Raw genomic sequence first — 26,484 nt, 5'->3', positions numbered from 1 at the left:
GATTGGCCCTCCTTTGGCAGGTTCAGACAGTGCCCGGTCAAGGAAGGGAGAAGAACCCGGAACCGGCCCCATCTTAAGGTATGGCGCCATTTTAAGGTACCCCATGTTACCTAACAACTGCAACCTCCGCTTCCCAGGTTCAAGCGATTCTCCCACCTCAGCCTCCCGAGTAGCTGAAGTTACAGGCGCCCGCCACCATACCTGGCTAATTTTTGTATTTTTAGTAGAGATAGGGTTTCACCATATTGACCAGGCTGGTCTCGAACTCCTGGCCTCAAGTAATCCACCTGCCTTGGCCTCCTAAAGTGCTGGGATTACAGGCATGAGCCCCTGTGACCAGCCCCTGCTTTCTTTTGTTTAAAAGATGTATCCCAAACTTTGTTTATGTCAAGATAAGGCCAGCCAGAATTTATCCTTCTTACCTGTAAGTTTCCTGCAGGCAGGAAATGCATTGTGTTCAGTAGCCTAGAGAAACCACCCTAAGTTACTGCACGGCCTGAGAGTCGCTGGGAGAAGTCCAAGCTCTGCCTGTCTGGGAAACAGAACCCAGCTAACCAACCAGCGCACTTCCTCTAGTCTGTAAAGGGATTGATGAGGCTCATGGAGGGGCCAGACCGCTGAAGGACATCCTTGCAAATCAGAACTGGCCAGGGAGGGGCCTAAAGCAGACAGTCTACTTTAGTGGACATTTACAAGACTAAAGTCCTTACAAGACAAAAGACCTTCCAAGCCCTTGGCAAGGAGGAGCTTTGGAAAGGAAGATTTGAGATTGGTTATGAGTTAGCTAGGCAAATAAATCCCACGGACGGGATAGAATTCTGGCTGGCAGGGGCTGGGCTGGACTGGTCCTTCAGGACAGGATGAACTATGGATACCTTTGAAGTTAAGTTAGAGGTAGGTTGGTGCTAAGACTTACATCAAATCGGCTTGCTCAGCAGGGAAGGAATCAGGCCTGCCCGGTTGCCTCTTGAGCCCACTCCCTGTTCCCCTACCCCAGCTGGCCCAGCTGCTCCAGGACTCTTTCTCTGTCGGTCTCTCACAGCCCTTCTCATGCGCACCCTCCTGATGTGTTGCTGGTGCCGACCACTCCCTGCACACATCGGATCCACCTCAGTGCCTCCCATGGTGCTTGGCCTGTGTGTCTGCGTGTAAAGGCAGTGTAGATGAAGCAGGAGTGGATTCAGAGTGCAAACCTTGGGATCAGATAGACAAGAGTCCAAATCCTATGTAGGAAGCTCCCAAAAATGTCCTCATCCTAATCCCCCAAACCTCAGAATATGTTAGTTTGCACAGCAAAAGGAACTTTGCAGATGTAATTAAGTTAACGACTTTGAGGTGGGGAGATTATCCTGGATTAGCCGAGTGGGCCCAATGTCATCATAAGGTTCTTTATAAGGGAGAGGCAGGAGGGTCAGAGAGAGAGGAAGAGATGTGATGATGGAAGCAGAGATCAGAGACAGCGAGGTAAGACGATGCTACGCTGCTGGTCTGAAGATGGAGGAGGAAGCCACGAGCCAAGGAATGCAGGCAGCTTGCCAGAAAAGGCCCAGAAATGAATTCTCCCCTAGAGCCTCCAGAAGGAACGCAGCGCTGCTAACACTTTGATTTTAGCCCACTAAGACCAACTTTAGAATTCTGACCTCTTAAACTGAAAGAAGATTAATGTGTGTTGTTTTAAGCCACTAAATTTGCAATAATTTGTTCGAGCAGCAATAGGAAACGAATAGATCCTAGCTTTGCCATGTAACAGCACAGATGCCTCAGGCAAGTTTCCTAACCTCTCTGAGCCTCAGCTCCTTTGTCTGTAAAATAGGAATAATATATGGAGAAAACATATACCAAGTACTTGGCGTGGTAACTGGCACGTAAAAGACACTTGATCAATGGTAGTAATTGTGCTTTTGGTCATCGCCATCATCATCATCATCATTGTTATTGGTTGTTTATCCACAGGTGTGAAAACAGACTGGACATTTTCCTTCTTATCTAGTTCTTCGTGGATAGAGAGAATAGGAAACTGTTAAGAGGCAGGCCAAATAGCTCTACTCCAGTGATTCTCAACCAGAGAAAATTTTGTCTCCCAAAGACATTTGGAAATGCCCTGTAACATTTTTGGTTGTTACAACTGGTGGGATGCTACTGGCATCTAGTGAGCAGAGGCCAAGGATGCTGCGATGCTGCTGAATATCCTGTAATGCACAGGACAGCCCCTCACAACAAAGAATTACCTGGCCTGAATGTCGGTAGTACCAAGGATGAGAAATTCTGCCATACTCTGAGGCCTGGCTGTACCTCTTGGGCTCAAAATATCAACAGGTAGAAAGAAAAGTGAGCAGAGAGTGGCCAAACGTGGTGGCTCATGCCTGTAATCCCAGCACTTTGGGAGACCGAGACGGGCGGATCACCTGAGGTCAGGAGTTCGAGACCAGCCTGGCCAACATGGTGAAACCCCATCTCTACTAAAAATGCAAAAAAATTAGCCTGGTGTGGTGGCACACACCTATAATCCTAGCTCCTCAGGAGGCTGAGGCAGGAGAATTGCTTGAACCCGGGAGGCGGAGGTTGCAGTGAGCTGAGATCACGCCACTGCACTCCAGCGTGGGCGACAGAGCGAGACTCCATCTCAGAAAAAAAAAAAAAAAGTGAGCAGAGTCCTTCCCTAGCAGGGTCACTGACCCTCAGAGTGTCCCCAGGAATACTGCTTACCTCCTGGGGACCAGGATCGCCGAGGACAATTTGGAGTAGGAGATCTGAGTTTGAGACTCAGCTCCTCCACTGACCTGCTGTTAGATTTTGGGCAAGTCCCTTAACCTCTCTGAGCCTCCATTTCCTATCAGCACAGTGGGGATGAAAAGACCTGCCTCGCTGTGTGGATTGAATGGGGAAGCATGTGAAAGCACAGTGCCAGGCGCTTGCGTAGGGTCTGCTTGAGTGTGGGCGTCCTTCCCTCCTGGCCTAGAATATCGAGGTGGCATTATTATCCTCTGACATATTCACTGAGGGGCATAAACCCATTAACCCTGTGCCTCCCCCCTGCCCCACAGGGACAGTGGGACACCTGCAGATTTACGTGGGAGCTCCTGTGGAGGTCGAGGACTCTCAAGAGCTGAGTCCCTGGCTTGAGCCCAGAGACTGAGAGGCAGATGGAAGCCACGGGTCACATTCTAGCTCTCAGTCAATCTCCACCACAATGCCCACAGGTCTCTTCCTCCCACCGACTTCTGGCACTGTATGTGCCACCCTTTTGGCACCAGCAAAATAAGCCTTGTGACCACTTTCAGCTGTGGTTTCTATTTATAACTCTTAGCACACTCAGCTTATCATATCTGCAGGTCTTGGGTTAGAAGCTCCTGGAGTCCCCTTTCCTTACAATGCGGGCCACAAAAATCAGAACAAAGGACATCTGAGCCACTGCTTGACAGGGTGGGAAAGTAAGACTTCACAGGTGTGGTGGGCCTGGAGCCCAGACTTCCTGCGGCTTTCGCCATAGGACTGCAGTAGGACATTGATCAGGCACCTTTCTGTGGTCAGTGCTAGGATAGGCATGCGGTGGGCGGTGGGGTGGGGTTGATGCCCAGTACATGTGATTGAAGAAAAGATTCTGAAAGGAAACAATTCCTTTTCTCATTCTTTCGGTCTGAGTTCCTCAGGACATAATCCCCTTGGCCCCTCTGGTTTTTTGGTTTTTATTTTATTTATTTATGTATTGTTCTTTGGTTTAAAACAGACCCACGGCCCTCTTTGAGTCTTCTCAGTCCTATGCATGGGGTGGGCGCTGATTGAATGGATGGGAGGACAGATGGACAGAAGAATGGGTGGAAGGACTGTGTGCCCAGTGAGTGGGTGGGGGCATGAGTGGATGGCAGGATGAAAGAATGGATGGGTAAATGGAGCAGAAAATGTGCTTCCTTATTTCTGGGAACCAACTACAAGGAACATATGTTCAGTATGTAATTGTGTATGGCCTCCAGTTCAGGGGAGCCCTTGGCAGAATTCCTACCCCAACTTTGGGAGCTGTGATACACGGAGCCATGAATAGACAGGGCAGACGTGGTGAGGAGCTTATGACAAGGGATCCAACAGGAATGGAGGGTGAAGGAAATGGCCATGCAGGATTCAGGCGGCTCGGGTGACTATGTACCCCACAGAGTGCTTGGAAGTTCATTCCCGGGTTTCCTGTCTTGTGCACTGCTGTTGCCAAATCAAAGCCCCTTCATAGAATCTGCCTCGGTTTGTTCCAGTCTCTAGTGCCTTCTAGGAAGGATCGCTGCCTTCCAGAGTGACCTGCTCACGCTGACTTCCCTCTCCTCACATCCCCTGAGTCCATATCTACAAAGAAGAATAAGCTTTTGGTAGACACTGGTTCTTGAGTGAAGCTATGAACAGTTCCATGTAACAGAATCACTGGTTGGAAAAGCCCTTAGAGATGATCTCCAAACTGGGCCATTTTACAGGCAGGAAAACCAAGGTCCAGGGAAGGAAGAGGACTTTCCGGGATCGGGTAGCAAGTGAGTGACAAGGGAAATCCTGGTCTTCCGAGTCTCAGGTTCTGAATCCACAGCTTGGTCTTCCCCTGCCCAGCCACAGCCCCTGTGCCCCACCGGTCCCATCAGGACTTTTTTTCTCTTTGGGGGAGATCTCACTATTTCTTCTGTCTCTGCTCTCAGTGGAGATGGAGAGGAAGATCAGGCCCCTCAGAGGTCCTGGTGAATCCCTGCTCAGCTCCCCTCCTTGGGACACCAGGCTTCATGGTCTGACTCCCTGACCTCCCTGTTTATACCTGAGTTTGAGCAAATGCAGCCCAAAACTTGACCAGACAGAGAACAGGGTGTCCAAGCTCCAAAGAGAGCAGGGAGAACACGGACTGGCGCCAGGGAGAGGCGAAGAGGGGCTGAGAACTGGCATGAGCACTCCAGGCACTCTGTTGGCCAATTATGGTAACTCATTTATTCTCACAACCCCATGAGATACGGGCTGTTATCCCTGTTTTACAAATGAAAGAGTGGCTCAGTTTATCAAGCTGGTCAGTGATGAGGCAAAGATGAAAATCCAGGTCTAGGCAACCCCAAAGCCCTTGCTGGGTCATGAGCCCCGAGACAATGTGCTGTGTCACAGCACTGTCATTTCAGCCACCCAGGAGGAGCTGAAATGTCTCTCCTGAGGGTCCAAATCAACAAGGTCAAGGCTAACAGGGATCAGTGCAAAGTCCTGATTGTCAGAAAGTCATTTGCACAAGTGCAGAATGGAGTCCTGGCGACTGGACAGCAGACCATCATGATATTCTCATCATGCGACTCTCTTTCCACTTTGCAGTTTATAAAGCTCCTTCACGGCTGGGCACGGTGGCTCACACCTGTAATCCCAGCACTTTGGGTAGATCACAAGGTCAGGAGTTCAAGACCAGTCTGGCCAAGATGGTGAAACCCCATCTCCACTAAAAATGCAAAAATTAGCCGGGCGTGGTGGCAGGCGCCTGTACTCCCAGCTACTCTGGGAGGCTGAGGCAGAAGAATCGCTTGAACCCAGGAAGCGGAGGTTGCAGTGAGCTGAGGTCGTCCCACTGTACTCCAGCCTGGGTAACAGAGTGAGATTCCATCTCAAAAAAAAAAAAAAGCCCCTTCACTTGGTGATCTTGGGGCTTTGACTGGCCATTAACGAGCATAAGGATAAATGTGGAAAACAGTTGGGGGGTGTCTTTCAGCAGGTGTGCTGTGGCTGCCTGTAAGGCCAGTGAGCTATTTGTTTTTATCAATCCAGGGTAATATCGATAGATATTGTATACAGCACTGTGCTGAGTATAGGACATGTTTCATCTCATTTAATTCTCACAACAACTCTATGGAGTTAGGACTATTGTAATTCCAATTTCACAGACCAGAAAACCAAGAGGTGAAGAAAGTTGGCCAAGGTCACACAGCTAGTAAATAGCAGAATTCAGGCTCACATCTGATAAGTATCAAGAAAACTGTCATTCTGAACATGTCAGCCCCCCTCTGGAGTCATGCGTCCAGTTTTGGGGTCATTCTTAGGGGAGTCCTTGACACAGAGGAATGAGGAACCCATGAGGGACACCATCACCCGAAGGCTTGTTGGAAGGAGCTGAGAATATTTACCCCAGAGAAGAAAATCGTCAGAGGACATACAGCTGGCGTTCTGAAGGGCAGAAAGCTCCTCGGCTTAAAAACACATTGGCCTCACAGGATGTTTACCTACCTACAGCCAACTACTATCGCCACCTGTTGGTGGGAGGTAACCTTGATGTGGTGATACCAGCTACCCTAGCTGCTCTGTTCCATCCATGCAAGTTTGAATTGAACCTTTCATACACAAAGGTCAAAGGTGCCTTTTTTCTTTTCTTTTCTTTCTTTCATTTTTTTTTTTTTAACAGGGTCTCACTCTGTCGCCCAAGCTGGAGCGCAGTGGCGCGATCTTGGCTCACTGCAGCCTCTGCGTCCTAGGCTCAAGCAATCCTCCAGCCTCAGCCTCCCAAGTAGCTGAGACTACAGGTGCACACCACTATGCCTGGCTAATTTTTGTATTTTTGTAGAGAAGAGGTTTCACCATGTTGTCCAGGCTGATCTCGAACTCCTGGGCTCAAGCAATACACTCATCTCGGCCTCCCAAAATGCTGGGATTATAGGCATAAGCCACCACTCCCCACCAGAAAAGTGCTCTTAATCCTGACAGGTTTTCACTTAGAAGAGGTAGCAGATTTCCCTTTGTGGAGAGATAATTTGCACCAATAAGTAAAAATTACAAGGTGCCAATATGAAGGTCAATTTTCTTTTTTTCTTTTTTTTTTTTTTTTAGGAGTTTAGGAGCGGAGGTTTAACAGGCAAAAGAAAAAGAAACAGAAGGGAAAACAGCTCTGTCTTTAGTGAGAAAGATGGGACTTCTGAGAGGAAAAAACTCAATTTTCTTTTCCTTTTAATGTTTTGAGATGGTATCTTGCTCTGTCACCCAGGCTGAAGTGCAGTGGCTCGATCACAGCTCACTGCAGCCTCAAACTCCTGGGCTCAAGCGAATCTCCCACCTCAGCCTCCCGAGTAGCTATCATGACAGGTTCACATCACCACACCTGGCCTTAGGGTCAATTTTCTGATCATTAAAACATCCCAGTATCTCCAGGAGCTGCTTGGGAGTAGTGAGCCACTTGTCTGTGGAGGAGATCAAGTCCTGCTGAATCTCCCATCTCTCAGGAGATAGGGAGAAATCAATCCCAGTGTTTTGGTGGGTCGAGGGCTTTCGTGGGTTACCTGCTCTGAGTTACAGGTGGTCACTTGAGGAGAGGTCTGCCAGGGTTGGTAGTCTCTCTATTGTCTTATCCAGGGAGGAACATGTAAGCCAGGCCAGAGGGAGAGGGGGTACCCCTAGAGCAGAGCTTCAGGGGAGATATTTTGGGCAGGTGGGGCTCTGACAGCATTTATCTTCCAGATTCAGCTCTTAGACTTGGCGAAGAGCTAGTCAGAGAAGGATGGATCCGTGAATAAATGGTTATGACCCGCCATCACTTCCCAAACTCACCTCCCACATGGGCCTTTGTAAACAACCCAAGAAAACAACAGTCCCTTGTAGATGCCGTAAATGTGATCAAGGCTCTGCTGAACACAGAGGGGCTCAGAGTGTGGCCGAGGGCAGGAGTAGCTGGGTAGGAGTCAGGGTCAGGGTCAGAGGCCTGGGGCAAGGGCCCTCGTCTGTCTGCTGAACCCTGGCCTGTGTGGGGTTTTTCATCAAAGCCCCACGTTGATTTGGGCCCTGGATGCTGGGCCACCTGTGCTTTGTGGATTTGCTAGGAGGGTTTTTGAAGAAGGGGCTGTGACATCGGACAGACCCTGGCTTGAATCCTGGCATGGTTTTCATATTAGCCTTGTGAAGTTAAGACAGTTTCCTCTCTGCTCCGAGCCTCAGATTCCTCATCTGCAGAATGGACAAAGTGCCTGTGCCCTCCGTACAGGGTTGTTATGAGGATTAAGTGAGATCTCCAACATAAAGCGCCGAGTGCAGTGCCCGACACATAGCGCATCATTATTACTATTAAATTAACCTCTGTCAGTGAAGACTGGCCTCCCTCTCCCTGTCCTCTCTGCGTTTTCTATGGCCATGGCCCCTGGTCTTAGAGACGTTTGATACTGAAGTGCCCCTGCTGGCCCTCAGTTGGTTAACAACTGTTGCTAGGGCCCCACACATGAAAACACCCACATCCTTGGCCATGGCTGTCCTACCACCCTCCCTCCCACCTTCTCTGATGCAGTAGGGACAGAGATGCAATTGACAGCCCTCAGTCCCGAGATGAGGCAAGATATGCTCTGAGATTCCTCACTGTTCTCTGAGAGAGAAGAGCAACTGGGCCCATCCAAAAGAGAGTCTGCACCTGGAACTCGGCACCCAGGAGGTCACCCCTGCAGGACCTGTAGAGGAGGAGCCTGTGTCCTGGTGGCCTTAGGTGGCTGCATTACTGGTCAGTGTGTGTATGTGTGTGCATGTGTGTGCATCCATGTATTCCTGCAGTGACCGGTCACAGACCCCGCTAGTGTGTGTCAGAGACAGGGTGGTGCGGTAGAAAGGATGCAGACATTGCCGTTTGCAACACCCAGGTTCACAAACCGGCTCTGTAGCTTCGAGGCTACATAAGCGTGGAGAGTTAGCTTTATGTTTTTATTTTTATTTTGAGACAGAGTCTCGTTCTGTCACCCAGGCTGGAGTGCCATGGTGCAATCTCAGCTCACTGCAATCTCTACCTCCCAGGTTCAAGCAATTCTCCTGCCTCAGCCTCCCTCAAGAGTAGCTGGAATTATAGGTACCTGCCATCATGCCCGGCTAATTTTCCATGTTGGCCAGGCTGGTGTCAAACTCCTGACTTCAAGTGATCCACCTGCCTCGGCCTCCCAAAGTGCTGGGATTACAGGTGTGAGCCACTGCACTCGGCTGAGAGTCGGCTTTATATTATCAAGTCTCAGGGTCTTCATTTGAGAGAAGGGGAAAGGAAAACTTATCTTACATGGCATTTTGCTAGTTGAATCAGGGCATGCAGTGAAAATATCTGGCACAAGGTCTTGGCACATGGCAAACACTCAAATGGTGGCTTCTGTCATTTTTGTGCGTGTTGGTTTCACGGTGAATATGTCCATGGGTTTAGGTTGGTCAATGATTTTTCCATGTCTCTCTCACTAAGCAAACCTTGATCCGCAGCCATCTATTTGTATCTCTTTTCTGTTTTTAAAAGGAATTGTATGAAAGCCTCACTGGTGAGTCTTCTTAGCTTGATGTTGGTGAGGCTAGAAGGAGAAGGTTTAGGGAAATGCATGCTAATACCGTTCACGTACTGAGGCAGGGCCGGCATCTCCCCTTGAGAGTAGAGGTGGGCAGTGCTGGGTGGGAAAGGCTTTCATTCCAAATTCTCATACTTGTCTGTGCTTTTAAATTTTTATTTTATTTATTTAGTTTCAGAGAAAGGGTCTTGCTCTGTCACCCAACCTGGAAAGCAATGGTGCCATCATGGCTCATTGTAGCCCCAAACTCCTGGGCTCAAGTGATCCTCCCTCCTCAGCCTCCCAAGTAGTGGGAACTACAGGCACACACCACCACCAGGCCGGCTAATTTGTGCTTATTTTTATAGAAAGAATGTCTCCTAGTTTTCAGCTCCAGATTTCCCTGTCTCTAAGTTAGTTCAGCAAATATTTACTAATATTCTCTATAATACTTAGAGCTGCCATTTAGTGAACACTTAAAAACACTTTCCATACCCCACTTCTCACTCTCCGCTCCCTTAGGGAAAGGGAGAGGCAGTTCGTTTTACAGATGAGCCAATGAAGCTGGGAGAAATTCCGTTACTCATTCCAGCCCTCACACGGCGAAGGAGAGAAGACCCAGACAGTTTATCTGAGGAAGGTAAAAGGATATGAGAAAGAACAAGAAATAGTCTCTACCCTCAAGGACTTGACAATGAAATGCAGCATTAACGGCAGACAAAGCAGTGGACACAGGCCTCGGTGGTGTTTGCGGGGAGCTGCTGTGGGAGGGTAGGGGACAGAATCGCTGTTTCTGTCTGAGTAGGAGTCTTCCTTCGGGGGCGAATGGGGACTGGGCTGTGTCTTTTTTTTTGAGATGGAGTCTCGCTTTGTCACCTAGGCTGGAGTGCAGTGGCACGATCTTGGCTCACTACAACCTCCACCTCCTGGGTTTAAGCTTCTCCTGCCTCAGCCTCCCAAGTAGCTGGGACTATAGGCATGCACCACCACGAGCGGCTAGTTTTTGTATTTTTAGTAGAGATGTGGTTTCACCATGTTGGCCAGGGTGGCCTCACACTTCTGACCTCAAGTAATCCGCCCACCTCAGCCTCCTCCAAAGTGCTGGGATTACAGGCGTGCCTGGCCTGGGCTGTGTCTTGAAGGCTACAGCCTGGGCCTGTTTCAGGTGTTGGGAGACAGGAAGCCCAGGCAGGGAGATAGAGTGGCAGGAGTGGGGAGGTCAGGCAGAGCCACACGGGGTTCCTGGTGGGAGCTTGAGTCTGGGAGTCCGGAGGGTCTGGTCTTTGGAAGGAGGGGTAGACAAGAGCTAGGGAGGGTTAGGCAGGGCCCCGGATTAAGGCAGCACAGAGAAGGGAGAGGCAGAGCCCACCCTATAGATTAACAGGGCCAGGCCACAGAGGCCATTCTGACCCTGTGAAGCCCCCGGGGCAGGCCACTGCCACCAGAGCCCCGAGCTGGGATGCAGATGGCCTGACCTTAGTGTGCGTGTTTCAAGGGGGGTGCTGACCCCTGCTTCCATCAGAACTGGGCGAGCAGGAAAGCTGCAGCCCATAGATAAGGACTCTCTGGAGAGACCTTGGGTGGGGCCTGGGGAGGCCAATGCCTGGGGCAGCCAGCCCAGAGGCAGCAAAGACCAAGTATGATGGGGGAAGAGGGAGTGCCCTGTTGTCACAGCAGTTTGGCAGAGGGTGGCGTGAGTAGCTGAGACGCTGGAAACAGGGTAGAACTAGCGAGTGAAGGGCTTTCACTACCAGATATTGAAGTGTCGACAGGGGGAAATGATTGTTTTTTGAGCCGCAGAATCATATGATCAATCCTATAGTCTGTCGTGCTCACTAGAACGTGAGCTTCCCAAGGCAAGGAGTTCATCTAGTATTCCCTGTGTATTCCCAGCACTGAGCACAGCATCAGTCACTTACGTGCCACGTTGATATTTAATAGATGTGTTTCATAGATATGTACAGCCACAATATATACAATGTTTATGGATATATATATGTTATATAGTAAACATTTAAAACTTTGATGAGAATACACACTAATGGTCAAGGGAGTGGTTACTTTGGGGAAGAGAGGAAATAGGATTGAGATAGAATACAAAAGGGATTTCAACTATGTCTGATTTTTTTTTTTATATATCTCACGCCTGTAATCCCAGCACTTTGGGAAGCCGAGGCGGGTGGATCACTTGAGGTCAGGAGTTTGAGACTAGCCTTGGCCAACATGGTGAAACCCCATACTACTAAAAATACAAAATAGCTGGATGTGGTGGTGGGCGCTTGTAATCCCAGCTACGCGGGAGACTGAGGCAGGAGAATCACTTGAACCCAGGAGACAGAGGTTGCAGTGAGCCGAGATTGTGCCACTGCACTCCAGCCTGGGTGACAAGAGTGAGACTCTGCCTCAAAAAAAAAGAAGAACTGGGCCGGGCATGGGGGATCATGCTTGTAATCCCAACACTTTGGGAGACCGAGGTGGGAGGATCGCTTTGAGTCCGAGAGTTTGAGACCAGCCTGGGCAACATAATGACATCTAGCCTCTACAAAAAAAAGAGTTTCTTAAATTAGCCAGGCATGGTGGTGAATGCCTGTAGTCCCAGCTACTCAGGAGGCTGAGGTGGGAGGATTACTTGAGCCTGGGAGGTTGAGGCTGCAGTGAGCTATGATCACATCATTGCACTCCAGCTGGGGCAACAGAGTGAGACTCCATCTCAAATACATAAATAAACAAATAGAAAAACTGAATAAAACATGACTGTAAACATTTGTTAAATGTGGTGGTCAGTGCGTGGGCTCCTATAATATTCATCTTCATAATTTAAAAAACATTTCTTACTTTTAAAAAGAAAATAAATTTATGCACCATTTTTTAAAACGTCCAGAATATCTGTTTCTCTAGTAGATGGCTGTGTTGAGACCTATGGCTTCTTAAGATTACAAACAAGCCTAGGCAGTTCTCTTGACATAGACCCTTCGTGGGCTTCCGAATTGTCAGCAGCTGGGGTAAAAGTGCCACTCTGAAATAATGAAGGCAAGCTTGGTTTGCTTCCCTATATTCTTGACCCTAAAGTTCAGAGCGATTATTTATTTATTTATTTATTTTGTTTTGAGACAGAGTCACTCTGTCGCCCAGGCTGGAGCTCAATGGCGCAATCTCTGCTCACTGCAGCCTCCGCCTCCCAGGTTCAAGTGATCCTCCTGCCTCAGCCTCCCGAGTAGCTGGGATTACAGGCACCCACCACTGTGCCTGGGTAATTTTTGTATTTTTAGTAGAGATGGGGTTTCACCATGTTGACCAGGCTGGTCTCAAACTCCTGAGCTCAGGTGATCTGCCCATCTCAGCCTCCTAAAGTGCTGAGATTACCGGCGTGAGCCGCCATGCCAGGCCCAGAGTGATTATAATATCATCGTGCCTAGATTATGCTTCTTGGTGGAGGATGTCAACACTTCTTTCCAGCGGTGACATCACACTAACTGTGTAAGTCCTGGCTCACCCCTCAAATGTAACATTGTAGCCTTGTGCATTTTGATTCTTAGTGGCCTCAGGGTAAAAAAATACATTGTACACTCAGAGAGTGTTTGAGTCCAAGCTCCACCTCCTACTTGTATGACGGGTTGATTCACTCAACCATCTTGAGTCCCAGCTTGCTCAACAGGAGGGTGTAGATGACAGCCACTTCTCAGTGACTGAGAGGATTAAATCAGATAATATAGTGTGTGAAGTCTCCTGAGACAGAGCCTGGCACATGGTAGATTCCCAAACTGCATTAACTCTCTTCCGATTGAAGGCTTTGTGCAACCCAGCCTTTGTTCTCTTTCCCCTTACGCCCCAACCATGCCCATTTTTCTTTTTCTTATTCTTTTTTTTTTGAGACAGAGTCTTGCTCTGTCGCCCAGGTTGGAGTGCAGTGGCGTGATCTTGGCTCACTGCAAGCTCCACCTCCCGGGTTCAAGGGATTCTTCTGCCTCAGCCTCCCAAGTAGCTGGGACTACAGGCGCCTGCCACCACGCCCGGCTAATTTTTGTATTTTTAGTAGAGACAGGGCTTCACCATATTGGCCAGGCTAGTCTCGAACTCCTGACCTTGTGATCCGCCCGCCTCGGCCTCCCAAAGTGTTGGGATTACAGGCGTGAGCCACCGCGCTCGGCCTAACCATGCCCATTTTTCAAGGTGTATTCAACTGCATCTCTTCCATGAAATTGTTCCTCATAGCCCAGTGGCTCATGTCACTGACTGCTTCATAATCATAGTTCAAAATTAGCCAGGCTTGGTGGCACATGCCTGTAGTCCCAGCTACTCAGGAAGCTGAGGTCGGAAGATCACCTGAGCCCAAGGAGGTCGAGGCTGCAGAGAGCCGTGATTGCACCACTGCACTCCAGCCTGGGCGACAGAGCAAGACCTTATTTCAAAAAAAAAATTTTTTAATCATAGTTAACTTTTCATCTGTTTATTTATTTATTTATTTATTTATTTTTGCCTCCTCAGATAGTAAAGGCTTTGAAAGTAGGAATGCCAGTTCAAGTGTCACTGCAGCATGGAGAAAAGCCCACTAGAGTAGGAGGTTGACATCTTGGGTTAAATTCTCTTAGGTCAACTTGGGACTCCAGGTAGCTTTGGGGACTTTGATTTCACCAGTAAAATGGCAACAGTAACTCACCTCACATAGTTTCGAGAGATTGATCCAGATATTTGAAGGAGTTGAGTAAATATTGTTGAATAAATTTAAACAGTTTAGAAAAACAAAGTTCCTTACAGATGTCAGGTATTAGTATTAAATCCTCCCCCGCCACGGTATCTAATAATGGGTTTTGTATTTACTTGCTGCCAAGAGAAACTGCATGCTTGAATATTCTACAGTCATCCAGATAAAGACCAAAAGAGGCATCAAGTAGCAATAATAAGGATTTATCTAATTTTAAACAAAATTTCTTCTTCTTTCTCATCAGGATCGAGATGACCACAGCCACCCCTCTGGGGGATACCACCTTCTTCTCACTGAACATGACCACCAGGGGAGAAGACTTTCTGTATAAGAGTAAGGTCAACTTGGTTTGGAGGCTGGGCGAGGGATGGCAAGACCAGTGTCATGGTCATAGTGCAGAGGTTAAGAGTGTGGGCTCTGGAGGTGGAGTGCCTGGGTCTCAGGCCGAGTTCTGCCACCTGCCAACTGCAGGATTAATGGCGGACAAAGCAATGGTCACATGCCTCGGTGGTGTTTCTTTGCAGGGCACTGCTGTGGAAGGGCAGGGAACAGAATCGCTATTTCTGTCTGAGTGGGAGTCTTCCTGGGGAGGGCAACTGGGGACTGGACTGTGTCTTTCTTTTTTTTGAGAGGGAGCACATGACTTTACTGCTCTGTGCCTCCGTTTCCTCATCTATACAATGGGGATATTAAAGAAGCAACCACATAAGGCAGTTGTGATGACTAAAGGAGATAATCCAGGTTGACAGTTTAGCACAGCCTCTGGTACACACTAAGTACATAACGATGATGATTATTGTTATTACTGCTGGCTGGGTGTGGTGGCTCACACCTGTAATCCTAGCACTTTGGGAGGCTGAGGCATGTGGATCACTTGAGGTCAGGAGTTTGAGACCAGCTTGGCCAACATAGTGAAACCCCATCTCTACTAAAAATACAAAGATTAGGTGGGCATGGTGGTGTGCACCTGTTACTCAGGAGGCTGAGGCAGGAGAATCACTTGAACCTGGGAAGCAGAGGTTGCAGTGAGCTGAGATCTTGCCACTGTACTCCAGCCTGGGCAACAGAGCGAGTCTCCAAAACAAACAAAAAAATATTATTACTACTACGATTGCTATTGTTTTCGCTAAAAAGTCTTGGGACCTAGAAGGCACTGAAATTTGAATCTCTTGTAAAATGACTCTAAATGGGACACCTTAAAATGTAGCTACTGCTGGGCATGGTGGCTCATGCCTGTAATCCCAGCAATTTGGGAGGCCAAGGCAGGCAGATTGCTTGAGCTTGGGATTTTGAGACGAGCCTGCGCAACATGGGGAGACCCCATGTCTACAACAAATACCAAAATTAGCCAGGCGTGGTGGTGGTGCTCCTGGAGTCCCAGCTACACGGGGGGTGCTGAGGCAGGAGGATTGCTTGAGCCTGGGAGGTCGAGGCTGCGGTGAGCTTAGATTGTGCCACTGCATTCCAGCCTGGATAACAGAGTCAGAACTTGTCTCTAAACAAACAAACAAACAAACAAACATCTGAAGTAGCTATTTTTATACTATTTTGCAAGGCAAAAAAACATCCCATCAACTGATGAAAGAGTAAATGAATGTAGGCAGGAAGAGTGAGTTCTGGGGAGGCATTTGCCGTGAACAAGTGGCCCCTGGAAGGAAAAATTTCAGAATGACTCTTCAGAAAATCAATTGATTGTATAAGGAGACGCTTGGGTATGTGTCAGACATTTCAGCTGGCTACACATATACCCCTGGGCATGGGACAGACTTCCCTACACACAGGGATAAACAGCTTCAGGCTGTGGTTCTGGCAGGTGGCTGGATTAAGGGCAGGATGTGTCTCTTCCATGAAGAGTCAGAAGGGCTTGCTCCCAGGACGGGGTCCCATGGGCTATCCTGCTCCTTGCTGGGTGGGCAGGCCTACAGAGGCCAGAGGAGGTGTGTCTCCAAACAGTTCTGAGGGAAATGCAGGGTAGAGAGAATCACTATCAGGAAGACAAGAATAATTCTGTTTTTATTGAACTGAAAGTAGTGGTTCATGGCCGGGCGCAGTGGCTCACGCCTGTAATCCCAGCACTTTGGGAAGCCAAAGTGGGCGGATCACCTGAGGTTGGGAGTTTGAGACTGGCCAGCATGGTAAAACCCCATCTCTACTACTAAAAATACAAAAATTAACTGGGTGTGGTGGTGCACACCTGTAGTCCTAGATACTTGGGAGGCTCAGGCGTGAGAATCGCCTGAACCTGGGAAGTGGAGGTTGCAGTGAGCTGAGATCACACCACTGCACTCCAGCCTGGCTGTCAGAGAGAGACTCTGTCAAAAATAAAAGAAAGAGAAGGAAAGGAGAGGGAGAGGGAGGGAGAGGGGAGGGGGAGGGGGAGGAGAAGGGGAAGGAGAAGGGAGGGGGAGGAGAAGGGAGGGGGAGGGGGAGGGGGGGAGGGGGAGGAGAAGGGAGGGGGAGGAGAAGGGAGGGGGAGGAGAAGGGAGGGGGAGGAGAAGGGAGGGGGAGGAGAAGGGAGGGGGAGGAGAAGGGAGGGGGAGGGGGATGGGAGGGGGAGGTTCTCCATTAAAAACAGAAGAAAGAGAAGAAAAAAGGAAGGAAGGAAGAGAGAAAGAGAGAGAAAGAAAGAAAGAAAGAGAGAGAAGGAAGGAAGGAAGGAAGGAAGGTAGAAGGAAGGTAGGAAGGAAGGACGGAAGGAAGGTAGGAAGGAAGGAAGGTAGGAAGGAAGGTAGGAAGGAAGGAAGGTAGGAAGGAAGGAAGGTAGGAAGGAAGGAAGGAAGGTAGGAAGGAAGGAAGGTAGGAAGGAAGGAAGGAAGGTAGGAAGGAAGGTAGGAAGGAAGGAAGGAAGGAAGGTAGGAAGGAAGGTAGGAAGGAAGGTAGGAAGGAAGGTAGGAAGGAAGGAAGGTAGGAAGGAAGGAAGGAAGGTAGGAAGGAAGGAAGGTAGGAAGGAAGGAAGGAAGGTAGGAAGGAAGGAAGGTAGGAAGGAAGGAAGGTAGGAAGGAAGGAAGGAAGGTAGGAAGGAAGGAAAGAAGGAAGGAAGGAAGGAAGGTAGGAAGGTAGGAAGGAAGGAAGGAAGGAAGGTAGGAAGGTAGGAAGGTAGGAAGGAAGGTAGGAAGGAAGGAAGGAAGGTAGGAAGGAAGGAAGGAAGGAAGGAAGGAAGGAAGGAAGATTGGTTCTCAACTAGGTGCTTTTGCCCTCCTAGATAGGGTTACCAGATTTAGCAAATAAAAATGTAGAATGCCCAGTTAAATTTGAATTTAAGATAAACAATGAATACTTATTTAGTATGTGTCATACAATATTTGAGATGTACTTATACTAAAATGGTATCCATTGTTTGTTGAAAATTCTGATTTTATCTGGCAACCCTACCAGTAGGGGCCATTTGGCATTATCTGGAGATATCTTGGTAGTCACAGCTTGGTGGGGGTGGGGGGAACTTGGGGGGATTGTAACTGGCATCTAGTAGATAGAGGCAAGAGATAAGATTAAACATCTTGCAATGCACAAGACAGCCTCCCCGACAAAGAATTAGCCAGCTGAGGTGGAAACACCCGGAACTAAAGTCTCCCCAAGAAGGAAAAAAAGCTAAGTTGCTCCATGATGGATTTCGCACCTTCTCTGTTTCTCCCCTTCCAGTATTTCTTCCTATGAATATTTGCATATGGTTGTTTGCTTTTTAAGTAAACTTTTTATAAGGCATTACTTACATTCAAAATGTGCATAAATCGTAAGTGTCCAGCTGGGTGAATTGCCGCAAGGTGAACATACCTGTGCAACCAGCCCCCAAATCAAAAAACAGAGCCACCACCAGTATCCTAGAGGTTGTGATTCCCCTTCTAATCACCATCCTCCACCCACCCAAGGGGACCCGCTGTTCTGACTTTTACCACCATCGCTTAGTTCTGCTTGGTTTTGAACTTTATATAAATGGCATATAGATATACCATATGCACTCCTTCGTATCTGGCTTCTTTTGCTCTACAGTATGCTTGTATGCACATATTTTAATGGTTGTAACATATGCTATATAAATACATATTGGGTGGATATATGTAATCTCTTCTATTTTCTTTTCTTTTCTTTCTTTTTTTTTTTTCTTTTTTGAGACAGAGTCTCACTCTGTCGCCCAGGCTGGAGTACAGTGGTGCCATCTCGGCTCACTGCCTCACTGCAACCTCCGCTTCCCGGGCTCAAGCGATTCTCGTGCCTCAGCCTCCCAAGTAGCTGGGATTACAGGCATGTACCACCACGCCCAGCTAATTTTTGTATTTTTAGTAGAGACGGTGTTTCACCATGTTGGCCAGGCTGGTCTTGAACTCCTGACCTCAGGTGATCTGCCTTCCTCAGCCTCCCAAAGTGCTGTAATTACAGGCGTGAGCCACTGTACCTGGCCTATTTTCTATACTTAACATCATCATAAGTGATCCCAGGTTACCACAGTCTTCATAATCCTCATTTAAATTATTGTATAGCCAGGAGTGGTGGCTTACACTTGTAATCCCAACACTTTGGGAGTCTGAGGCAGAAAGATTGCTTGAGGCCAGGAGTTCGAGACCAACCTAGGCAACGTAGCAGGACCCTGTCTTTACAAAAACTGTTTTAAAAATTAGCTTGCATGGGATATGTACCCGTGGTCCCAGCTACTCAGGTGGCTGAAAAGGGAAGATCACTTGAGCCTGGGAGTTCGAGGCTATAGTGAGCTATGATTGTGCCATTGTACTATAGCCTGGGTGACAGAGCAAGACCCCATTTCTAAAAAATAAATAAATGGTGGTACAATATTTCATTCTGTAGGTTGCCATACCTTATTGAACCATTCTCATATTTAGAATATGAATATTGTCATAATAAACGTCTTCGTTCACACAACTTTTTCTGTATTTAGGATTATTCCCTTAAGAGAAATTCTCCAGAATCAAATAGGTTGCTTTAAAGTATAAACATGCTTATGGTTCTTGCTATTTTCTTTTTTTTTTTTTTTTTGATATGGAGTTTTGCTCTGTCGCCTAGGCTGGAGTGCAATGGTGCAATCTTGGCTCACTGCAACCTCTGCCTCCCAGGTTCAAGCAATTCTCCTGCCTAAGCCTCCCGAGTAGCTGGAATTATAGGCGCCTGCCACCAGGTCTGGCTAATTTTTGTATTTTTAGTAGAGACAGGGTTTCACCATGTTAGCCAGGCTGGTCTCCAACTCCTGACCTCAGGTGATCCGCCTGCCTCGGCCTCCTAGAGTGCTGGGATTACAGCCGTGAGCCACCACATCCAGCGGTTCTTGATATTTTCAGTATCAATTCCAACAAGGATGCTGATCTTGAAACTAAAATTGGAGGCTGGGTGCGGTGGCTTACGCCTATAATCCCAGCACTTTGGGAGGCCGAGGTGGGCAGATCACTTGAGTTCAGGAGTTTAAGACCAGCCTGGCCAACATGGTGAAACCCCATCTCTACTAAAAATGCTAAAATTAGCCAGGTGTAATGGCAGGCGCCTGTAATCCCAGCTACTCAGGAGGCTGATGCAGAAGAATCAATTGAACGCGGGAGGCAGAGGATGTAGTGAGCTGAGATCGCGCCACTGCACTCCAGCCTGGGCAATAAGAGTGAAACTCCCTCTCAAAAAAAAAAACAAAAAAACCAAAAAAAAACAAGAAACTAAAATTGGAGTGTGACATTGGAACTGAGAACTAATATTGAAATGAGAGTCTAAGACATTAAGCTACAAGGACATCATCACAGCCTTGTTTTTATTAGTGAAAAACTGGAAACAACATAAGTATTCTCAATAGAGAATTGGTGAACAGATTGTGGTACACCCAAACAATGGAGTACTATGCAGCCATGGAAAGTCATGAAGAAAAATATATAATTAAACAGAAAGATGATTATGATATTGTTATAAAACAGTATGTGAAATATGGTTCCCTTTTTTTTGTTTATTTTTGAGAAGGAGTCTCGCTCTGTCGCCCAGGCTGGAGTGCAGTGGCACGATCTTGGCTCATTGAAGCCTCTGCCTCCCGGGTTCAAGCAATTCTCCTGCCTCAGCCTCCTGAGTAGCTGGGATTACAGGCGCCCGCCACCACCCCGGGCTAATTTTTGTATTTTTAGTAGAGACAGGGTTTCACCATGTTGGTCAGGCTGGTCTCAAACTCCTGACCTCGTGATCTGCCCGCCTTGGCCTCCCAAAGTGCTGGGATTACAGGTGTGAGCCACCACACCTGGCCATGGTTCCATTTTTACCAAGTACATATTTTTCCATATTTAGGAATATTTCCTTTAAGACAGATATTCAAACATATAAGTATTAAATTATTTAAAAACTATAACGGGTATTTTTTTTTTTTTTTTTTTTGAGACGGAGTCTCGCTCTGTCGCCCAGGCTAGAGTGCAGTGGCGCAATCTCGGCTCACTGCAAGCTCCGCCTCCCGGGTTCACGCCATTCTCCTGCCTCAGCCTCATTTTTTTAAGAAATTTTATACAGAGATGGAGTCTTGCCATCTTGCCCAGGCTGGTCTGGAATTCCTGGGCTCAAGTGATCCTCACCCCCTAGCCTCACAAAGTACTGAGATTACAGATGTGAGCCACTGCACCTAGTCAGATATTTATGTATTTATTTTTATTTTTTGAGATAGAGTCTTGCTCTGTAACCCAGGCTGGAATGCAGTGGCACAATCTTGGCTCACTGCAGCCTCAACCTCCCAGGCTCAAGAGATCCTCCCTCCTCAGCCTCCCAAGTAGCTGGCACTACAGGTGCATGCCACCACACCTGGCTAATTTTTTATTTTTTATTTCTAGAAATAGGATTTTGCTATGTTGCCCAGGCTAGTCTCGAACTCCTGGGCTCAAGTGATCCTCCCACCCCATCCTCTCAAAGTACTGGAATTGCAGACGTGAGCCACTGCACCTGGCCGATAGATATTTACCATGCATCAACATGATCACATTGGTGAATGTATATATGCAGACAATCAACAGTTGTTGGGCCAGTGAGTTCTTCAACGACCCCCTCTTTTCTGAACATATTTATATTTTCAAATTATTTTCTACAAAAATCACATTCTACTTTTGCATTATCAAAAGGAGGGGAGGGTATGTTGCTTGTTTGTTTCCCAGAAGTTTGAGGCTGTGCTGGAGCTGATAAGAACCAGGACTTTGCCTAAGGCAGAGTTTTGGCAGACGATGTTCTAAGGACGGGGTCCTTCAAGCGCAGCTCGGGGCAGGGGTGCACAGCCACTCCAGATGTGACTGTCCTGGGGTCAACTGGGAGTGTCCCAGGATGTTGCCCTCTCTCCTGCTTCCCTTGACCCAGTGAGGATGTCAGGTGCCACAGCCGGGCGCCCTCCCGGTCTGCGTTCAGTTCGCACATTCACGGTCTCTGCTTCTCTCCTTTCTGTAGGTTCTGGAGCCATTGTTGCTGCCGTTGTGGTGTTTGTCATCATCATCTTCACCGTGGTTCTGATCCTGCTGAAGATGTACAACAGGTACGGATGCCTTGGGCTTTGGAACTGCCTGGTCCCCTCAGCGACGTCACAATAAGTGGGGGGTGATATGTGGGTGCCCGTCATGTGCCTGGCAGTATCCCTCAGCCTTTAGTAAATGCGCTAACCCTTGGGGGTCCTTTTTGCCGTCTGTTCTGTTGAAGGAATTTCAAAGTGACTATTTTTGTACTTGGAGAAATATTTTTTAATGTAATAATAATGACAACAATAATGGTCTTGAGCACTGTGGGAAACATTTGTTCGTAATTTACAGATAACAGAGGAGTGTTCAGACCTCTTCTCTCGGAGATCCCTCTTCTAGGTTGTATGAGCTGGCCACATAAGTATTTGAGATGACAAATACGAAGCATGTACGCTGACTCTGCTTTCTGGAGACGTATAGGGGAAATAAAAGAATATAATTTGATCATACAAAAAATAAATTTTATATATTATCACCTTATGTGTAATTACCTTCGGTCACAACCTTGATGGAAGGTAATTCTTTTCAGGGAAGAAATCAAAATTAAAAAACTATAAATAAAACATATCATAGAAGACCTAGAAGCCATTTCTTTAAAAAAGTATCATGGCCGGGTGCAGTAGTGTGCTCTGTAATCCTAGCTACTCAGAAGACTGAGGCAGGAGGATGGCTTGAGTCCAGGAGTTTGAGTCCAGCCTGGGCAACATAGCAAGACCGTCTATAAAAATATATTTGCATATGGACCGGGCGCGGTGGCTCACGCCTATAATCCCAGCACTTTGGGAGGCCAAGATGGGCGGATCACGAGGTCAGGAGATGGAGACCATCCTGGCTAACACGGTGAAACCCCGTCTCTACTAAAAATACAAAAAATTAGCCAGGCGTGGTGGCTCGCGCCTGTAGTTCCAGCTACTCAGGAGGCTGAGGCAGGAGAATGGCGTGAACCTGGGAGGCAGAGCTTGCAGTGAGCCGAGATCACGCCACTGCACCCCATGCTGGGCGACAGAGCGAGACTCAGTCTCAAAAAAAAAAAAAAATCATATATATATATGTATTAGAAGTGCACTGATTAATAAGGAAAGCTGTTTACAATATATTGTCAAAGTTTACAAAACAATATACACACGGTAATCTCAATCATACACATAAGTTACCCATACACATGTCCAAGGGAGAGCAACACAGCAAGGTCTTAATAACTGGTGTGTCTACATGATGGCATTGTTAGTTTTTGCTGGGAGGGGGATGTTCCTAATTTTTGAGGAATGGTAAACATGCATTGTTTTTATAAGAATATGAATATTATTTATAAAGGGAGCTGCTAGGTGTGGTGGCTCTGCCTGTAACCCCAGCTAGTCAGGAGGCTGAGGCAGGAGGATCATTTGAGCCCCAGAGTTTGAGACCAGCTTGGGCAACATAGCAAGACCCTGTCTCTGGAAAAAAAAAAAGTTTTTAAAATAAAGGTAGCTAGGCCGGGCGTGGTGGCTCACACCTGTAATCCCAGCACTTTGGGAGGCTGAGGCGGGCAGATCATGAGGTCAGGAGTTTGAGACCAGCCTGGTCAACATAGTGAAACCCTATCTCTACTAAAAATACAAAAAATTAGCTGGGCATGGTGGCGGGTGCCTGTAATCCCAGCTCCTTGGGAGGCTGAGGCAGGAGAATCGCTTGAACCCAGGAGGCGGAGGTTGCAGTGAGCTGAGATCGCACCACTGCACTCCAGCCCGGATGGCAATGTGAGACTCCGTCTCAAAAAATAAATAAATAAAATAAAATAAAAAAATAAAATGAAGGTAGCTAACATATATTGATCTCATACCACATGCCAGGCATGGTTCTAAGCTCCTTACATGTGTTAATGCATTTAATCCTCATCTAACAACCTCACAAGGTGGGGACTACTATTATCCTCAATTTTATAGGTGTAGAAACAGATACAAAAAGATTAAATCATATGCCCAAGGTTGTTCAGCCCTAATTAGCACAATTGGGATTCAAACCTAGTTCATCTGGTTTCAAAGAAAATACTCCCACAATTACATGTAATAATAATAACATTAAAAGGTGATTTTAAAAAAAATTGGGGATATTACACTTTGAGTCTATCCCAAACCAGGAGCGGCATCAAAACCCAATGTCTACCCTTTATTTATCTCCATTATTGCTGGAGCTCTGAACCTCTTTTTTAGGTCGTAATCTGAATGGAGAATCCACTCAACCCACCCTGTTTGCGCTGGTGCCTGAGCTGGGAAGTGAGAAACCTGGGTTCAGTAGTCTTTGATTTGTCAAAATCAAGCAAGTTATTTAACCTCCTCCTGCCTGTATGTTGTCATGTTTAAAATGAAGAGTCTCAAAGCTCGATAATTGCATTATAAATACATTGGAGAATGTCTTTGTTCTTAGGAGTATTTAGGAGTGCGGTGGCATGATGCCTGCAACTCACAAATGGTTCATGGTTTTAAAAAACTGTGTGTGACAATAGAGAAAGAGAAAGTAATAGAGAGAAAAAAGCAGATGTGGCAAACTGTTAGTAATGAGTCAATTGTTCAGTGAAGGGCTGTCTTAGGCTATGCTGTGCTGCTAACACAGAATATCTGAGACTGGGTAAATTATACAGAAAAGAGATTTATTTCCTGCGGTTCTGGAGGCAGGGAAGTTTAAGATATTGAGGGGCCAGTATCTGGCAAGGGCCTTCTTGCTCTGTTATCCCTCGATAGAAGGGCAAAGAGAGAATCAGAGAGAGCAAGAGATCAAATTCACAGCCTAAGAAGTCCTTTTATAATTGGCATTAATGGATTCATGAGGGTGGAGTCCTTATGACCTAAACTCCTCCCATTAGGCCCCACCTTTCAACACTGTTGAAGTAGGGATTAAGTTTCCAATGCAGGCTTTTTGGGGGCCACATTCAAATTGTAACAAGAGTATTAAAGTATTAACTGTACTATTTGTGCAACTTCCCTGAAGATTTGACATTTTTAACAAATAATTATAAGGCTGGGTGCAGTGGCTCACGCCTATAATCCCAGCACCCCAGGAGGCTGAGGCAGGTGGATTGCTTGAATCCAGGAGTTCGAGACCAGCCTGGGCAACATAGTGAAACCCTATCTCTACTAAAAATACAAAAAGTTAGCCAGGCATGCTGGTGTGCACCTGTAGTTCCAGCTATTTGGGAGGCTGAGGTGGGAGAATCACCTGAGCCTGGGATATTGAGGCTGTAGTGAGCTGAGATTGTGCCACTGCACTTCAGCCTGGGAAACCAGGGTAAGACTCTGTCTCAAAAAAAAAAAAAAAAAAAATATATATATATATATATATATATAATATACATATAAAAATATGTCAGCAAGATGAAATATCATGAAGACATGAGAATTCATAATTGTTGGCCAGGCATAGTGGCACACACCTGCAATCCCAGCACTTTGGGAGGCCAAGGGGGGAGGATCACTTGCCAGGAGTTCAAGACCAGCCTGGCCAACATGGTGAAACCCCATCTACACTAAAAATATAAAAATTTGGCTGGGCGTGGTGGCTCATGCCTGTAATCACAGCACTTTGGGAGGCCGAAGTAGGTGGATCACCTGAGGTCAGGAGTTCGAGACCAGCCTGACCAACATGTTGAAACCCCATCTCTACTACAAAGTACAAAAATTAGCTGGGCATGGTGGCAGGCGCCTGTGATCCCAGCTATTCGGGAGGCTGAGGCAGGAGAATCGCTTGAACCCAGGAGGTGGAGGTTGCAGTGAGGCAAGATCGCTCCACTGCACTCCAGCCTGGGCGACAGAGCGAGACTCTGTCTCAAAAAAAGAAAAAAAAAGAATTAATAATTGTTTTTCATTATTGAATTTTACGGCATATTAAATGAAGCCAAGATAAATGTTTTCAGTACATTCTCTTTTCAATTATGTAAAAAGTTCTTAAATATTTCTAGCAATAAACTTAGCAAGCATAATGAGGCTGGAAAATGTAATACATGCTACAACTTTGAACATAAAAAATGTAGTATCTTTATTTTTATCTTTGATATTGCCACCTCTGACATTTTACTCATTCCTTAATAGAAACAAATAAAATTAAATATCTGATCTAAGTGAAAAAAATTGAAGGGCAGGCTAGCTGATGCCTAAGGTCCCTTCCAGTTGTAAAACTCTGTGGTGGCAAGTAAGCGACGTGATTTAATGTCTGTGTTAATCTACATTAATCTGTTGGCCAGAACTGTAGTCACAGAGCCCATTCCCCACGGCATACCAGGGGAAAGACCCAAACATGTGCACGTTACCTCCCTACAGGAAAATGAGGACGAGGCGGGAACTGGAGCCCAAGGGCCCCAAGCCAACCGCCCCTTCTGCCGTGGGCCCAAACAGCAACGGCAGCCAACACCCTGCAACTGTGACCTTCAGTCCTGCTGACGTCCACGTGGAGACGCGATGACCTCTACCCTGGCGCAATCTCCACCACCGTCCGAAGAGCCTCTCCAGAGTCGAGACCCAGAGGCACACTCTGGCAGCTTCACAGTGAGCTTCTTCCGGTCAGGTCGACAGAGACATCTTTGCGCAATCTCTGATGCTTCCAGGAATCCTCAACCTTGTCTGCCCTGCCCTACCCCAACTATGTCCGCGTCCCTGCTGCCACCCCACCAAAAAGCTGCAGAACATTCTTTTGTCGTCTGATGAGGTAGAGCTATGTTGGGAATCCACCAATGTGGGCTTGGCTTTCCCCCACACTGTAGTTAGACAGATAGACAGATAGCCCAGGAGCCAGGTGTCAGGGAGCACTGCTGAGAGTATCACAGTAGGATCTGTCACGGGGTTCGTATCAGATGAAGCGCCGTATCCACAGCTTCACAGAGCAAAACATTCAATCCCATAACCAGGCACAGGGGAACTAACTTGGACTAACTAACCAGAAAACCTTGTTAACGTATAACTTGTTCCAGTACTACATCTCCACCTGCTGGCTCATGACGATTGCTCAGCACATTTTCCCCTCTTTTTTTTTTTTTTTTTTTTTTTTGAGACGGAGTCTTGCTCTGTACCCCAGGCTGGAGTGCAGTGGCGCGATCTCGGCTCACTGCAAGCTT

The 26,484-nt window shown here is 47.2% G+C and overlaps 1 protein-coding gene across 1 annotated transcript in view; it reads left to right on the top strand.

Annotated features, from left to right (window-relative positions):
* NCMAP (non-compact myelin associated protein) overlaps nucleotides 1–26,027 on the top strand; it is a 51,974-nt gene extending 25,947 nt beyond the window's left edge. Inside the window, exons 2-4 of the mRNA XM_055262714.2 lie at nucleotides 14,195–14,283; nucleotides 21,340–21,424; nucleotides 25,694–26,027. Of these exons, the coding sequence (XP_055118689.1) occupies nucleotides 14,202–14,283; nucleotides 21,340–21,424; nucleotides 25,694–25,835 (309 nt within the window). The 5' untranslated portion in view covers nucleotides 14,195–14,201 and the 3' untranslated portion in view covers nucleotides 25,836–26,027. The remainder of the gene's footprint in view (nucleotides 1–14,194; nucleotides 14,284–21,339; nucleotides 21,425–25,693) is intronic.
* The last annotated feature ends 457 nt before the right edge of the window (nucleotides 26,028–26,484 follow it).

Source organism: Symphalangus syndactylus, chromosome 22, assembly GCF_028878055.3.
Source record: "Symphalangus syndactylus isolate Jambi chromosome 22, NHGRI_mSymSyn1-v2.1_pri, whole genome shotgun sequence".
Lineage (NCBI taxonomy): Eukaryota > Metazoa > Chordata > Mammalia > Primates > Hylobatidae > Symphalangus > Symphalangus syndactylus.
Note: the sequence above shows the minus strand (reverse complement) of the source record. Positions and strands in the feature narration are given on the sequence as shown.